Source organism: Brassica napus, chromosome A3 (genome assembly GCF_020379485.1).
Source record: "Brassica napus cultivar Da-Ae chromosome A3, Da-Ae, whole genome shotgun sequence".
Lineage (NCBI taxonomy): Eukaryota > Viridiplantae > Streptophyta > Magnoliopsida > Brassicales > Brassicaceae > Brassica > Brassica napus.
In genome coordinates this window covers 32,257,911-32,274,408 of record NC_063436.1, presented here as the reverse complement: position 1 = coordinate 32,274,408, position 16,498 = coordinate 32,257,911, and the positions used below count along the sequence as shown (strand labels likewise).

Below are 16,498 nucleotides of genomic sequence, written 5' to 3'. Positions count from 1 at the left end.
AGCATGGGAAACAAGAGTGGCTACAGGTCTACAAAACATGGTTTGATTTGATCAAAAAGAAAGTGATGGGATAAATCAGTTAAAAAGATAAGATTAATGGGGTCCGTTAAGGGATGGTCCAAATTTGTAACTTTTGTGACGAATATGAGTGGTGAGTGGTGACTAAGCTAATGCTTTTTCTTTGTCTTTCCTTTACATACAACTTGAAACTTCTCGGCTGTTTCCATCTTCTATCAAATGTTAGCGATAAGTAAATGAAAAGTGATGATGTAATTTGATGTAACACAAACAATTTTGCAAACTGCTTTAACCTTTTGTAACAAACAAACAATCTCATTTTAAATGAAATTCGTATACTTTATTAAAAAAAACTATATTGCTACGGCTCATCAATACTATTAAAATAGAAGAAATTTTAATAAATTTACTTAAAAAGGTTGTTGGACATATCTATATTTATTACTATTTATTATTTAATTGTTTGACCATATAATAGTTAATATAACTATGCAATATCAATCAATGGTTCATATCCTATATTTTCTCCTATAATTAACCGGAAGTTATAACTAAACAAATCAAATATATTTTAATCACATATCGTTTTTCCACCTTGCGATATTCACTTTCTTCCATACTTGCCATATGCAAAAGTTGTTCTGGGATATGTCAGTTATATATATATATATATATATTGATTGTAACACTAAGAAAAAGTGAATTGCTCATGTGAACATGAATCTGAATAGTATTTAATTAAAAATTTAATTTAATTAATAGATAAAATAAGCTCATTGTATGCTTCTAAGCCAAAGAAATAAATAATCTACGTTAAAACTATAATAGTATTGATCGTCACAAAACCTATAAATTAAAATACATAGCATAAATACAATGTATTTATTTGATACGACAATTCAAATATTATAAGTTTTTTGTTTTTTTTGTCGGATCAAGCAGTGTCGGTTCACAGGTTAATAACAAATTTTTGGATTTTATCGTATTTTTAGTTAATAGATTTTCATTATATCCAAATTTTGTAAAAACATACCAATTGGTAAAACCTCTGATAGAGGAACATACATTAGTTTGGATTATATACGGTCATCGGGTTTAGCGTTCGATCACGGGTTTGGATCAAATATAAAATAATGCTTATATTTTAATTCGTTTATAAACCACATAGGTACTCCACTAAAATGATTTAAATAATTTGTAAAAATAGAATATATTATTCGTACTATTTAAATGTAGATGCACGATTAGTCCTCATTATTTGGTTTTAGTTTGGGTATTTTGGTTTTAGGTGTTCTGATTATAAAATTTAGAAAATGTCCAGGTATTTACAAAGTTTGGTTTGGTTTCAGTTGGGTTATTTAAGTCTTTGGCTAGGTTTTGTAGCAAAGTTGGAAACAGCTAATTTGCAAAAGATATGGGTCCGATTCAATTCCGGTTTGATTCTGATTTTTTGGGTGATTTTTATAAATATAAAAATCAGATAATTTGAGGGTTTTCAGTTTAGATATCAACTAATTTGTATTGTTCGGATAAAAAAACGATAATTTAAACTTTTTGAATAAAAAATATTCAGATAATTTATTTTTTCCGGGTAATTTGATTTATAAATAAGTATTGTTAGGGTATTTGGTCATCTATGAATTAAATATAATTAATATTTGTAAGTATATAATTTGCATATTAAAATTCAGAAACCCATTTGGTTCTCAGTTCAGTTTCAGTTTTCCGGTTACATGCATGTATTATATGCTCGGTTATTTATGAATTTTAGTCCAATTTTTGATTGCTTTTTTATTTGGTACAGTTTGATTAGATGTTTTGGATAAGTATGCTCAAACTTATACACTATCTTATAGAAATTCGTTTAAAACAATTATTTAATTTTAAAAACAAATCTTTGTTTTTTAAGCGCGGATCAAAATCTAGTAACTATATTAAATGTATGGGGGCGACTACGTAAATTTGTGAAGATCTTTAGCTTTGCCATGTCTCTCTCTGACTCATTTGTATTTTCAAAATTTTTTTACACTTTTTATTTTACAACATATACTGTCTATCAGAATCAAAAACTACTATATTCAAATGTGAGCTTAGTCGACAAAAATGTGAGTTTATATGTATGAGTTAAATAACAAATATATTGGACACTAAAGTCTAAAGTTATGAGTTATGGTATATAAGTGTTGTTTTAGGGTAACATCAGGTACTTAGTTTGCAATCACCTTTAGCTATATTCAGACAGAAATTTACTAATAAATAATCTTTTCACAACGCACACCATCGTATAGAAAAATATAATAGTTTGAAATTCTCTCCTCATACTCAGTTTAAGAGTTCTTATTTATTTTTTGTTTGTCAGTTGGCCGAGTCTATCTGCAAAACAAGGTATATTACTTTTTTTTAAACATGGTATATTAAAAAAAATTGCATATCTATCAGTGTGAATTAGGTAAATATACAAATTCTCAAATTTCTAAGTTTTTGGTAAAATTTAACATTCCAAACACTTTTTGAAAGAAAATGTCATTGTTTAAGCTTGTACGCTAACACAAAAATATCAGGATTTTATCTAAGAAAATGTTATCTTGATTTGGACATATAATAACATCACAAACATCTATATTTAAAATGATAACAAGTTAACAACAACAACATAAATTATTTTATAACTCTTCTTCACTGATCAACCACACGTATAATACATTTCGTCATCAATCATGAGGATTTTTTGGTATACATCAGATGCTTTTGTTTTGAAAGGGATTTTCATATAATTATTTATTATTATGTTTTGTACTTCAAGTTTCATAAGTTAAAATTTAGACGTATCTCCTAACTTCGAATTCATGTGAAAAGACAATATTCTATAATAAGAATGTAATTGTTAGAGGAACATCCACATACGGTCTTGACTCAAAAAGAGAATGTTTGATGTGTCAAGTAGATCACTAAAGATAAAATGATTTGGCAAAATGGATCACGAACTCATGAGAACCACATGTTGTTTTGAAAATTTTGTCCAATAAACGATTAAATAAATGCAAACTTTCACTAAATATTGCAAGTTTTCTTTCTTTTAAACTGAAAGGTAGGTAGGTTATTTTCCAACCTAACTACGAGAGAGATATGATATATTAGATCTTTGATAACAGTTGGCAATTTTGAATAATATTTTGTAGAAATAAAAAAAAATGATATAGTAGATGGATCATGTAAGAAAGTATATATACTAAACTTAAAACTCCATCCGTTTCAAAATAACTTATATTCTAGAGTTTTCACACTTATTAAGAAAAGACGTAAAATTTTGACAATAAATGCATTGTTTTCTATGTTTAAATATTTCTTATAATTTTTAACTAATCAAAGTTCAGTAAATATAATTTATGTCTTTAAAATTTATAATTTTTTATTATTACATATATTAAAAAGGTAAAATATGAATTTTTTAGAAATATTTTTTTTTTAAAACATGGATCATTCTGAAATCGAAGGAGAATGTTTTAACGCAAAGCAACAAAAATCTCGAGAATCAGAAATAGAGTTGACAGAAAGTCCGGAGGAGGAGTAACAAAATCACATGGTTTTCCATATTTAATGCATCAATCACTTAAGAGGTGTCAAAGTTCTTGTAACATGGTACACCATGAGTGAAGAAAAATGAGCACACACTACCGTATCTCTTGCTTTTTGACTAGATATATTATATGATATGACATGCTATATATGAGCCGCATCTAGTAATTCTACAATGGCTTCGAATGGTAACATCCGTCCCGCACCGCACCGCAGTTAACAGTAACAAAAATCTCTACATATACCATATATTTATACGTTTTTATAACTGTCAAAACCGCACCGCAGTCAAACCGCTTGTCCCGCACCGCTCAATCCGATGTTACCATTCGGAGCCAATGTCCCAGCTATTCAATAGTCCCATCTTCTTCCTCGATAATGTCCCAATTATTTATCTAAGAGTTTTAGAACATCGCCAACCCACTCTTATATTTATCTCTATATGTTATAAGAAAAATTTACATCCTAAGATACATTCTTACTTTTCATTAACACATATAATCACTTCTTGCTGGAGAGACACTTTCTTTGTGTCTATTGTCCTTTCTAACCCCAACTATGATTTGACTCATTCTTTCTTTTTTCTTAACTAGACCAAACTACCCAACTAGTCAGACAAATAAAAAAAAAATAAAAAAATACAAAATTGTTTAACACTTTATTCTGAGTAATATAAGATTGAGTTGGGGAAGCAGATTTGAGATGAAAAAAGAAGAGATAAAGTTTACATCGTGAGATATGAGAAATAGAGGAGAAATGAGAATATTAATTTAAAAAAAAATCAAATAAACCCAACCCTACGATTTAGTTTCACTTCCCACATCTGATGGCTTAAAAATATCATTCTTTCTATATACCTACCATAATAACTTTTTCTCACAAAAAACAAATTAACTCTTGACTAGTCAATCTAACTATTAACAAAAAGTAACTCATTTCAGTTCTCTTCTTTCGGTGGACAGAAGGGCAATTTCGTCACGAAATTCTCTCGGAATCCGTGAATGTGTCCCTCAGGCACAATGTGTCTTATTGTGTCAAAAAACTGAAAAAGTGTCTCAAAGAGTAATGCACTCATGTTATAATAGAGAAAAATTTATTTCAACTCACCTCGATTTTTTCTTCTATAATAGATATTGCTATTTTTTCCTCTATGTTTACATACTAATTTTAAATTTTTATAATTACAAATAAAATAAATAAAAAAGATATTCATGAGCCAGTAGGTCAAAAGAAAAAATATTTTGCAGCGCAACAAAAAGCATGTAGGCAAGATGTAGAACGTGCATTCAGAGTTTTACAATCACATTTTGCTACTGTGAAAGGCCCGGTACGTTTCTGGAAAAATAGTACTACATGATATAATGACTACATGTATAATTCTACATGTATAATATAAAAATTAAATTATAATTTTATAAATATAATTTTTATTTTTATTATAATATTATGATGTTTAATATTTTTATAATTATATAAAATATAAATATTATTAATTTATTATTTAACCGCTGTTGTATTTGGTGGTTAACGAGTCATAAGTATCCCGCAAACGCACCAATTTTTAACCGCAGTACCAATCGTACAAAATTTTTAGAACCGCTTAAAACTGTAATCCCCTGCATCCGCAAACTTCCGTAACCTCAAACGCTGCAGTCACACCAGTAAGACTATATTTATAAAAGCACGGAAACAAGAAAATTTAAGGGAAGTAATAATTAATAGAATTACACTGGTTAAAAACTTAAAATATATACTCATATGCCAAGGTCTGAGAAATCATATCATGACGTTTAGGTATTGAGGAACCAATGTTGATTAGCTTAAAAGCTTTTTTTTTTTAACATTAATTGGGTTAAAAGCTTTAAGCGTCTTATTCAGCGTATATAATTAGAGAAATTCTTGGGTTCAGCGTATAGGTTCACCAACCAATGAGAATTGATTATTTTGTATACAGATTTTTTTTTTTTAAAAGAAACAGAATATTTAGAATTTATTTTTTTAAATAAAAGGATAAAAAGTAAATAAAAAAATGTAATAGCAATAAGAAACAATTTTTTAACATTTTTAAAGTCGTTCATAATAAACCCTATACCCTAAATCCTAAACACGAAACCCTAAACCTTTGGATAAACCTTAAACCCTCGGGTAAAATAAAATAAAAAATAAAAAATAGTAGCAGCTGTAAAACAAGAATTTTTTAATATTGTAAAAGTCGTTCATACTAAACCCTAAAACCTAAACTTTAAACCCTATATATTAAACCTTAAACCCTTTGGTAAAGAGATATTCCAAGGGTTATGAGTCTATCCATGGATTTAGGATTTATCCAAGGGTTTAGAGTTTAGTATTTACCTAAGGGTTTAGAGTTTCATGTTTAGGGTTTAGGGTTTAGTGTTTAGTATGAACGGTTAAAAAAATCATTTTTCATTGTTATTATACTTTTTATTTATTTTCTATACTTTTATTTTAAAAAATAAATTCTAAATATTTTGTTTCATTTTTTAAAATAATCTGTATATAAAATAATCAATTTTCATTGGTTGGTGAACCTATAGATTCACCTAGGAGGTGAACCCAATAATTTCTCATATAATTAAGCCACCTTTTAAATAGTAGTATATCATATACTGTTGTGTTAGCATTTTATTCTTGCTTTATATAAATTTATATATCTTAATACAGATTATTTAAACTATGACACAAATTTGTGTTATATTTATAAGAACTATATTACACAACCAAACTTCTTATTCGTGTGTGAAAACTCTCAACAACATTTAATTTGAGATGAAAGAAATATAAAACTAAGCCCACCATTAGCAGCTCATATAAAGCAAACGTATACACTATTATATTTTTTTTTTTGAACTTTACACTATTATATTGATAACGCGTATAAAGGTTATCTATGTATGACGAGAAGGTTTGTTATGCGAACTTTTGTTTGTTTTTTTGTTAAAGTTCAAAAAAAATGTAACTTATCTTTGTTGCAATATCAATTTTTGCAAACGAATTATCATTCTAGATATCAAAAATATGATTTATTTTTAGTGATTAAAAAATAGCAGTATGTTTTAAAAATGAAAAGTGGGGAACATGATATCGACAAACCGGCAAATTAACCAGCAATCGACACATGTCTTTTGTTGTTCTTAATACACTAATTACGTTCGTACGTGGACCGTAAAGCAAATCTATCAATCATTAAAAGAAGGAAACCAACCCCAAATAACTAGTCAGTAGCACAAGTATAATATTAACTAAGTTAAGATCCACGCCTTGCGCGGAATAAACATTATATATATAAATTATTTTATATATTATATGTTTATAACATATTATAAAATAATAAATATATATTGAATAACTAAAAAGTCATTATCTACTACTTATATAATTAAATTGGTGCAAACATATAAATAAATTTAATAAATCAAAAAAAAAAAATTCTATTTGATATGATATATAATTAAATTTAAATGATAGCAACATATATATGGTATATGTTAATATTAATATTTATTAGATGATACTTTTTGCTCATATTTTTTTGTCATTTGTATATGTTATAGCAAAAAGTCAAAATTACTCATAACAAAATTTTCACTGTGGGAATAATGGTTTAAGTAATGTATAATATTTTAAAAAATTAAGTTGTCAATATTTTTTCAAATTTTTTTATCAAAAAAATGTTCAAAGTAAATTTCAAAATTATGATATTTATGTATTTTTATATGGCATATAGTTTAATTTAAAATGATACATATATTTATATATCTTTTATTTTTGATACTTATTAAATGAGACTTTCAACTTATATTATTTTTTAATTATTTGTATCATGTCATAACAAAAGTTTTATATCATAGATCACAAAATTTGAATATAAAACTTTTAACAGTTTTAGTAATTTATACTCGTTTTTAAAAATTTTAAATATAATATATAAATATTTTTTTTTAATTTTTATTATATGGTTACTATGATTGTTTAATTTATTTTAATAGCTTAAAATTAAACAAATATAATTATATTACACACTTATTTTTATCAAATCTTTATTATTCAAATTCATTAATTGTCATATATACTTTAGCCACATTAGGCAATTCCGTAATCTTATTGAAGGAAATAATGAATCACATTAATAATGTATTAATTATGGTTTAATAAAAAGCTTATTATATATTTAAATGGACCAACCTATTTCTCTAAAGATTCTAAAAATCATTCTAGTGATGACACGTAGTTACAAAAAAATGTTGCAATGCTTCTCAAATAATATATAAGGGATACCATGCAATGCTAATCTTAATATACACTCATATCACAAAATAAAACACATGTCCTCTATATTTATTTTTGACATCAAAAACATGTCCTGTATATAATTAATTGATTTGTTGTAAAAAAAAAAAAAAATTAATTGATTTCGGCAGATTTAATACTGGTCACTACTCATCCCAATCTGCCCCGTCTAATATTAAATCTTTTGTATTTGCTTGACTTTTTTTTAACTTGGGGCATATCCCCAATGACCACATATTTCTTTTGATTATAGTCTTCATTTCACAAATATTTCAAATCCTATTTTTCACATAAATTAATAACTTCGATTTAAATTTTAAATAAACTTGTATTTGAAATGTTCTTGTTATAGTGTATTAATAAACTATAATATAAAATGTTCAAATGGGTAAAAATATACATAATCATTAGTTAAATCATTTTATAGAAAAAAGTAGCTCATGTCACTTATTAAAAAAAATATTGACCAGCGAAGAGTTAGCTTATTCGGCAAAATTCGTAGATTACCCAATAGAAAATCAAAGTTATGAATTCAATTTTCGTGCACCTAAATACGTTTTCTAAGAGAATTAATTTAAAATAGACTGGATTTTGTCATGTACCAACTTTTAGATTCAGAACTTTAATAAAAAAATATTGAGAGGGGAAAAATATATACGAGAAAAGTACCATATAGTAAAATCAGATTTGGATTAAAATGTTTTTATGGTAAAATTTAATCATTGTTAAAGGGATAATGAGAAAGTAGTAAATTAAAGAGAACGAATGAGATTTTAGGTTGCACAAAAAAGAAGAATGACATTTGAGCTTCCAAGAAGGTCATCGATTTCCCCGGAAAGTCGTCTCATCATTAAATGGTCCACCACATTAATTTCAGGGTCACCAATCTTATGATTTTCATGTGGACTCTCTCGTCATCTCATCTGCCATCATCAGTTCATCACGCATGTTATAATCCCTTTATTCCATTTTTGTACGAAAGCATTCTACTATTAATTTCGATACACGAACAAAAGAAATAAAAATAATTTTACACCCTTCTTTTCCAAATAACAGAAGTATTACTTCCGGTGAAATCATAAAAACATACAATCCATATCACTTGTGCAGATCGATATCAACCACGTCTCTTTTGACTTGGACCTCTTTTTAGACAACCAATGTATATTCAACCAATGTATACTGTTAGTTACAACAAGATTTACGTAATAAAGTACCTCTTTGTTTGAATTTTAAAGATTGGTATTTTTTTTTGAGTCTATTTGTTTGCTAAAATAGTCCGCCCATTATGGTATGAATTATGAGCTTAGTAAACTGCATCTTGTGTACGTACGTTTGAAATTGGAAGATTCATGAATCGTATATCAGTGAATATATGTGAGTTCATGCATCAAGTAATATATGTGAGTTCATGCATCAAGTAATTAATTACATTATGAATATCTCTCGCGTCATTTTCATATATGTATATGTTAGTAAATATGTCTCGCTTTCGTGTATTTATTAAACAAAAATGAGTATACGTGTAATAAATGTATGTATACTTTTTTCAAAAAAATAAAATAATAAATGTATGTATACTGTTTTTTTGGTCCACAGATATAGGTATGAAGTATGAAAAGTCATATAATTAATCCCACATATATGTAACATGGTCATGAGAAGAAAAAATGAAGAGAAAATCACGTGAAGCATGTCCCACCTTACCCCTTAAAGACAGAGCATCTCACTACTTCAAATTTTCAAGAACGTTTCTTTCATATTTACTAGGGGCATTCCGGCGCGTATCTAATAGACGTTGAAAAAGGTTTGTTTAATCCATTTGATAGAGATTAGTTGCAGTAGTATAAAAAGGATGCATTTGATCCATTTTAATTTGTGTGTATGACGTTGTGAGAAATAATATATTTTAGAACTATGAAAAAAAATTATTTTCCAAAATTAATAGCAAAAGTCAAAAAAGGATATCAATGGGAATTAAAACATAGGAAACCTCATATTAAATCGAAGTGATCGGGATATAGGTTATTTCTACATATGGGACAACTCATATTTTTACGAAGCCATTGATCAATGCATGAAAAATAGAAACTATGGTCACAAGGAAGATAGTATATGTTGTTTCCATAATTGTAATTTTCGAAGCATACAATGCATGTATCACTTTTCTTCTTCCACAGTTGGACGTCTATTAGTTCCTTCAAGATCGGTGAAGGTAAAGTTGATATCTAGTAAACTATGTGGATTATGGGTCGTAGCTATGTCATATATAGGTTGGGTTTTTTTTTTCTTGTTGTATCAGTTGGTTTTAAGGACCATTTACGTCGAGTAAATGTTTTTTGTTGAATTGACTGTTATTTTTATTAATAGTGTTTTTAAGTGGCTTTTAAATACAATGTTGAACTATATTAATAACTGAACCATTATTTAATTATGGTAAAGAATTCTTATGGTGTAAAGTACCATCGTTAAGTGAACTTGTAATTTTAAAGGTCGAAGGAGTTGCAAAAATTTAGAGTTAAGCGTAGCATATAATTAGGATTTTGTAATTTTCATTTAATCGACTATAGTATTTCGGAAAGTATTAGAATTTTTATATATTTATCTCCAGTTTGTTATCTATATGTTTTGTATTTCTTTTTTGTAGTAAAACAACAACGTATTTTAAAGTATTTTAAATAGCAAAGTTATTAATAATGACAGGAATATCTCTAGAGTTTTTTTTTGTTCATGAATCAATAGATGAATGAATTGTATAAGTTTTTTTTTTGTCATCAGCATATATTGATTCCTAAGAATGAATTGTATAAGCTATCAAAGATTAAATATATTTTTTTATTAAAAGACCCGATCTGGGCAAGTGATTGTTTTTTTAATTCTTTTTCTTTTCTTGCATGCTTATTGTTATTATGCTACGTGGCAATTACGATCAAAGTTTAATCCGGCTAAAATTAAATTGATATTTCTGTAAACCCTGAATATCATATTTATTATTTTGAATATATTTTTTGATCTCCATCACACAAGTAATTAGTGAAATTCTAGAAAAAAACTTACTCGGAATATATACACATTAACCCAATACAAAGTAAATTTATATTTGAGTGAAGCTAAACGTTTGACATTTGTGAACAATGTAGGACCCTCATCTAGTGATTATTACCTTTAGTTGTTATTTTCATAGTTGTTTACATTAACAAACCAATGAAATAGCAGGCAGCAGCACAAATAATAGAATTAAATGATTATATATCACAAATATATAAATGCAGTTCATAGCCAGCAATCGAAAATGACGTTTTACACAAACAAACCAGGTAATAGCAAAGAACACAAAGAATTAAAGATTATATATCACTAACACATTTGAAAAAGATATTTAGGATTGTGCAACTGCAGCATCGTCAATGGAACGAAGCGCTTAGTTTGCAAAATAGCGAACATCAACAACATCAGGGTCCTCGCTCAGGTCCACCAAACACTGACGTATTGTTTTCTCCACCACCTACAATTTTTTTTAATACAAACAAAGCTCAACAACCTGCATTATATATTGTATGCAATTGTGTTATATGTTTAATCTCTCATCTTACTGATTGGTCGACTATGGGGATGAGCGATTGCAGAAGTTTTGCAACATTGAACTTGACATTTGGAACTCTGCAGAGATACGCACAACACGTCAAAACTAAGATGTTTTTTTGAAGAAGTTAGCCAAAGTCATGTCTATTGTTATCACCTGTCTTTTGATGCCTCAGCCACCACCGGAAGAAACTTAGAGCATGTAATTTCAGATCCCATTACAGGAGCCATGAGAGATATTGCTCGTAGAACCATCATCCTATGTAGATAGTGCGGATTTGTGACCATGTCCAATACCTGTTTACATTGAAAGAAAAAAAAAGGTCAATAGATGGAACATTATCTATGCAGCCCAAAGAATACCGATGATAATAAGAACAAACCTGTGGAACCAAGTGTTGCATTGCCCACTCAGGACCAAACTCTTCTGCAAAGCGCCTTAGGTTGTTTGCTGCAGCTTCACGGATAGAGTAGACCTGAAAGAGGAGAGAGGAGAACAACGTCAATATCCAGAATCACAAGTGGATGATTAATTAATACCAACATCAAAGGATTTAAGGTAAACCTTGTCTTGCAGCCATAATGCAAAGGGCTCCAAGCTAGTATACTGTCAACGAAATTCTTAAAATGGGATTACCATCGTTTTCCACACCTTAGTGAGTTCATCATGTGTGAAATAGCAGGCAGCAGCAACAGCAGCATGTGTTTACGGAAAGAGATGGAGGAATCTAAACCTGTTGACGAGAAGCTCCTTTTCACTATCAAGAAACACTCCTGTCCACAGAAAACTCTTAACAACTAATTTAATATGTAAATAACCATTCCACTGACCTTCCCAAACAACACCTTCCACACGGTGTTGTGGACGAAAGACAAAATCCCTTGGAACTTATTCATTAAATTGATTGTAAAGTATTTGCATAAGTACACGGTGCCGTTAAAGAAAAAAATAAAAAACATCAATATTCTGTAAAAACAAACACGTGAAGACAAGATGAAACAGATTTGTAGACGGACCTCAGCAGACGGACCTCTGCGGTGTTAGAGCATCGCCCGGCTCTCAGGTCGGCAAGTAGCGTGTACGTAGGCGCCATCGGAATTGCTTGCTATGAAAATAATTGCTGTTCGAAATCGTTTGCCAAATCTTTTGCGTTGTACTCCACATCGAAGAAATGAGAGACATTTATAGGGGAAGCTTGAACCAGTTACGTTGGAAAATGAAGAGGTATTTTGAAGAGGTATTTTGTTTGATTAACATTAGTTGAGGAAAACTTGGAGTTTATGGATCGGGAGGCGTTACAGAACTCAGATCGAGGGTTTGTGTTGGTGAATTACATCGGCGTGGTCGCCTCTGAAAGAAGAAGACAACCACCAACCCTAAGCACGGGTTTCTAACGGGCCAAATATTGGGGCAAACTAATTTAATTAACTAAAAGCCCAGCTACCCTAAAATTCAGACGGAACAGAAGAAAAGAAAAACGCAAAGGGGACTGATTGAGCGCTGACGTGTCGGCAAAAGCCTCCTCTCCGTGATGACGTGGCAGCATGAGGTGAGAGAAAACCATTCTTTATATATATAGATAATGAATTATTTATCCCCAATTATTTTCATGAAATAATCTGCATCTCGCTACTTCAAATTTTCAAGAACATTTCTTTCATATTATAATGAATTATTTATTCCCAATTATTTTCATGAAATAATCTGTACACTTCTTTTCTTTGCTATTAAGCGTTGTGATTCGAGTCTGGTATTTTCTTTTTGTTGTTGTAATTTTTGGATAATATCTGATTACATATGTGAACAAGTTTTCAGCATTGTGTACGTATTAAGCTATTGGCTTTTCCAATTTGTCAGTATCATAGTAGTATTTTTTAAGATTTCTGTTATAAATTATTATTATTGTTATTATTGATGGATAAGTAAAAAAGGTCTGAGTTTAAGGAGATGTATCAATACACGTGAGCTAACCTCTTAGCCCCACACCCTTTATCTCCCTCACTTAAAATCATTCACACCCATCAAATGATTTTCCAATTTTCTTGCGTTGAATAATCTAAAATAAAATCATTTTATCTGGAGCTAAATTTTTATAATTGTTTAATTTAAAAACAAGATTCGATTTTTCCGACATAAAAACAAGATTTCGGTTTATATTATAAATAATATATTGATTTGCTGGAATAGTTTGGCTAACCGGATTACAAATCTTCAACTTCTTTTTTTTTGCTACCCTCTGTAAGTTCTCAGTTTCTCGATCCATCTATTTCGTTATAAATTATGGTGTTATTTCTTGGTGGGATTTTTACCAATTAAATATATTTCCATTCTTGGTTTCTACGGTCGAAAACAAAACTAATTGGCACCAGTGTCTCATTTCGATGAACGACTAGTCAAGAATAATGGAACTTTAGAAACTTAGTAATCATAAAATCTTAGAGGATACTTACAATATATACCCGATCTTCCCGTTAATAGAACCAATCTAAGAACGCTTAGAAAACCTTGAAAGGAAGGAGCAAGCGATATGTTTTGTAGTTTACGTCGTTTTAAAGTGTGAACCAAAATTATAACCCTTATCTGATTAAATGCTTACAATAAGAAATATAATAAACCAGTTTTATATTCAAGTGAACAAAACAATCATTTGGTAAGACGCAATAAATCAATGAAAGTTGTACAAATTATATGATATTTAATTATACAAGCAAAACTATATTATAATACTAATATATTTGAAGAAAATAACAAAAGAAGATGGATTAGTAAGTACTATTGCCTTCTTATTTTTCTCTACAAAATGAAAACTATAATTCGAAACTATATTTTTCTTCATCAACCAACAATCCCACCGAAAAATAAAGTGGGATCGTTGAAGAGTCTTATCTATAAAGACCATTCCCCAATTTTTAACTCAAAAGACTTTTCTGGATTACCTTCTAGCTAATCACTAATTTGACGTGGAAACACAAATTAATTAATAAGTAATTAACAAGCTGTAGAAGGACTAGTGAGAGGGTTGAAGAAGCGAGGCTTTGTGACGACGGAGAAAGCTCCTTTCGCTGTCCCTCCATTAACCTCTGCCGTACCTCCGCCGCCTCCTGCAGCACCACCACCACCACCGCCGAGTCTCTCACAAGAAGGGCACATCGTCAAAGTCGCTGCCGGCATATGCATGTAGAAAGGTTGAGACATCTTTAAAGCCTTAAGATCCTGTAGCTCTTTTTGAAGCCTTCTATTCTCATCCGTTAAAGTCTCACAACATTTCTTCAAAAACTCACAATCCACTTCTGTTTGCTTTAGTTTTGTCCTGCCCAATTAAAAAAAAAAGAGCCATATAAGAATAATGTAGTTTACAAAAAAAAAAGAATAATATGTAATATACATGGACCAAAAAATTCTTTAAATTTAGTCAATTTAATTACCTAGCTCTCCTGTTTTGGAACCACACTTCAACTTGCCGAGGCCTTAGATTCAGCTGTCTCGCAAGAGCTTGTTTTTGCTTCTGCGAATATTTTAAAAATATTAATTAGGATATGTTCAACGTAAAATAAGAACAAATTAACCAAGGAAATAATTAACTATATCATACGGGATTAAGAGTGCTGTGAAGTTTAAAGCTATCTTCAAGAAGAGCGGATTGTTGTTTAGTGAGTCTAAGCTTTTTACGAGCACTAACACCTTCTTCGTCTTCATGATCATCACTCACTCTCGAACACACCACTCTCTCCGTCGTCTCCCCGGCCTCTTCTTCGCCGCAGATATCTCTTTCTCTCTTTACCCTTCCGCTCGAGAAAGATGAGATTCCGCTATGAGACGAAGTCTGCCGACAAACTTGGCTTCCAGCTCCGGCAACGGTCATATCAACCGTCTTGGTCATGTAGCTCTCACCGGAGAGGCTTAGGGTCAACGACGGATCGAGATGGTGATCCACGGTTGCGGAAGTTTTCTTGATGGCAGGATTGTAAATATTAGGAGTTATTGAGAGGCCTAAACCAAGAACAAGACCCGTGTTGCATGAATCATCAAGACCCATCTGAAGAAAACAAAGATGATCTTCGAATCTATTCTTATAATAAAAGCTACAAAAACTTGAGAGGTAATAACGATAAGAAGAAAAGTTTTTGTTTGTTAAGAAATGCTTTTGGTGAAGTTTGGAAGATAATTGGGACGAAATGAAACGAAGCGGCTTCTTCTTAAGAAGGAGAACAGACTTTTTTTTTTGTTTTTTGTATTAATTTTTTATGGGTGGGTGGGTGGGGTGGCTAATAATTAGAATTAATCAAATGAACGAGTTTATTTTTGCGTAGGATTATTTTGTATTTTTCAAAAATAAATGTGGTTAATTAATCAAATTGTGATGCCACACTCGCCTTTTTATTTTCTCAGTTACAAAGGTTGACCGAATGAGCACCCCACTTGCAACTATTCTTCCCACTTCATAAATTCATATACTGATATTTATCGTATTCAATATTACTCCATCCGTTCCTAAAAAATCTATATTATAGTTTTTTTACACTTACTAAAAAAATATTTAAAATTATATTTTTTAATACATTGTTTTTCTTAATTAACTATTTCCAATAACTTTTAACTAATGAGATTTTATTAAACACAATTGTATTTTTTTAAAAGTACAATTTTTCATTAACTAATGTCTTGAAAATGTAAAAAATATATTTTTTGAAAAAACAAATTTCTAAAAAATGGATCTATAAGGAACAGAAGGCATACATCCTTTTGTCATATTTTTTTTCTTTGGTAAAAATGTTTAAATGTATCATATTTTCATACCAACGTGCTTTGAAGATATCTATCATTTTAACAGGAAAATTTCAGATGAATGTGTATATTGACTTTTAGAGTATATTATTCACATGATATATATATTTATAGATGTTTCCCATATAGATCAGATCCGGCCACACGGAAGTGCTCCTCGAAGAATCGGTTCGTCTGACCACCAATTGATCTAGCGTAGATAGACAGCTGACAAAAATATATATATAT

General features: G+C 29.7%; 2 protein-coding genes across 2 annotated transcripts; both read right to left on the bottom strand.

Annotated features, from left to right (window-relative positions):
* Window positions 1–11,134: 11,134 nt before the first annotated feature.
* LOC106421956 (serine/threonine-protein phosphatase 2A 65 kDa regulatory subunit A alpha isoform-like) lies at window positions 11,135–13,919 on the bottom strand. The gene is made up of 4 exons (XM_022708813.2): window positions 11,868–13,919; window positions 11,642–11,781; window positions 11,496–11,562; window positions 11,135–11,407 (listed from the first exon to the last, which is right to left on the bottom strand). The coding sequence occupies exons 1-4, from the start codon at window positions 11,886–11,888 to the stop codon at window positions 11,324–11,326; spliced, it is 312 nt and encodes a 103-aa protein (XP_022564534.2). The 5' UTR covers window positions 11,889–13,919; the 3' UTR covers window positions 11,135–11,323.
* Window positions 13,920–14,150: 231 nt separating this feature from the next.
* Window positions 14,151–15,727, bottom strand: LOC106396824 (homeobox-leucine zipper protein HAT22-like). Its single transcript, XM_013837325.3, has 3 exons — window positions 15,078–15,727; window positions 14,911–14,990; window positions 14,151–14,795 (listed from the first exon to the last, which is right to left on the bottom strand). The coding sequence occupies exons 1-3, from the start codon at window positions 15,519–15,521 to the stop codon at window positions 14,474–14,476; spliced, it is 846 nt and encodes a 281-aa protein (XP_013692779.1). The 5' UTR covers window positions 15,522–15,727; the 3' UTR covers window positions 14,151–14,473.
* Between the last annotated feature and the right edge of the window lie 771 nt (window positions 15,728–16,498).

What these genes read in the sequence shown, in the direction of transcription:
- LOC106396824 (XM_013837325.3), bottom strand. Translation starts at nt 15,521, where the DNA reads ATGGGTCTTGATGATTCATGCAACACGGGTCTTGTTCTTGGTTTAGGC. An exon ending in TTCACAGCACTCTTAATCCC is followed by an intron (nt 14,991 to 15,077) that starts GTATGATATAGT and finishes AAATATTCGCAG; the next exon opens with AAGCAAAAACAAGCTCTTGC. An exon ending in TTCCAAAACAGGAGAGCTAG is followed by an intron (nt 14,796 to 14,910) that starts GTAATTAAATTG and finishes TTAATTGGGCAG; the next exon opens with GACAAAACTAAAGCAAACAG.
- LOC106421956 (XM_022708813.2), bottom strand. Translation starts at nt 11,888, where the DNA reads ATGCAACACTTGGTTCCACAG. An exon ending in TGCAACACTTGGTTCCACAG is followed by an intron (nt 11,782 to 11,867) that starts GTTTGTTCTTAT and finishes CAATGTAAACAG; the next exon opens with GTATTGGACATGGTCACAAA. An exon ending in GCTGAGGCATCAAAAGACAG is followed by an intron (nt 11,563 to 11,641) that starts GTGATAACAATA and finishes GTATCTCTGCAG; the next exon opens with AGTTCCAAATGTCAAGTTCA.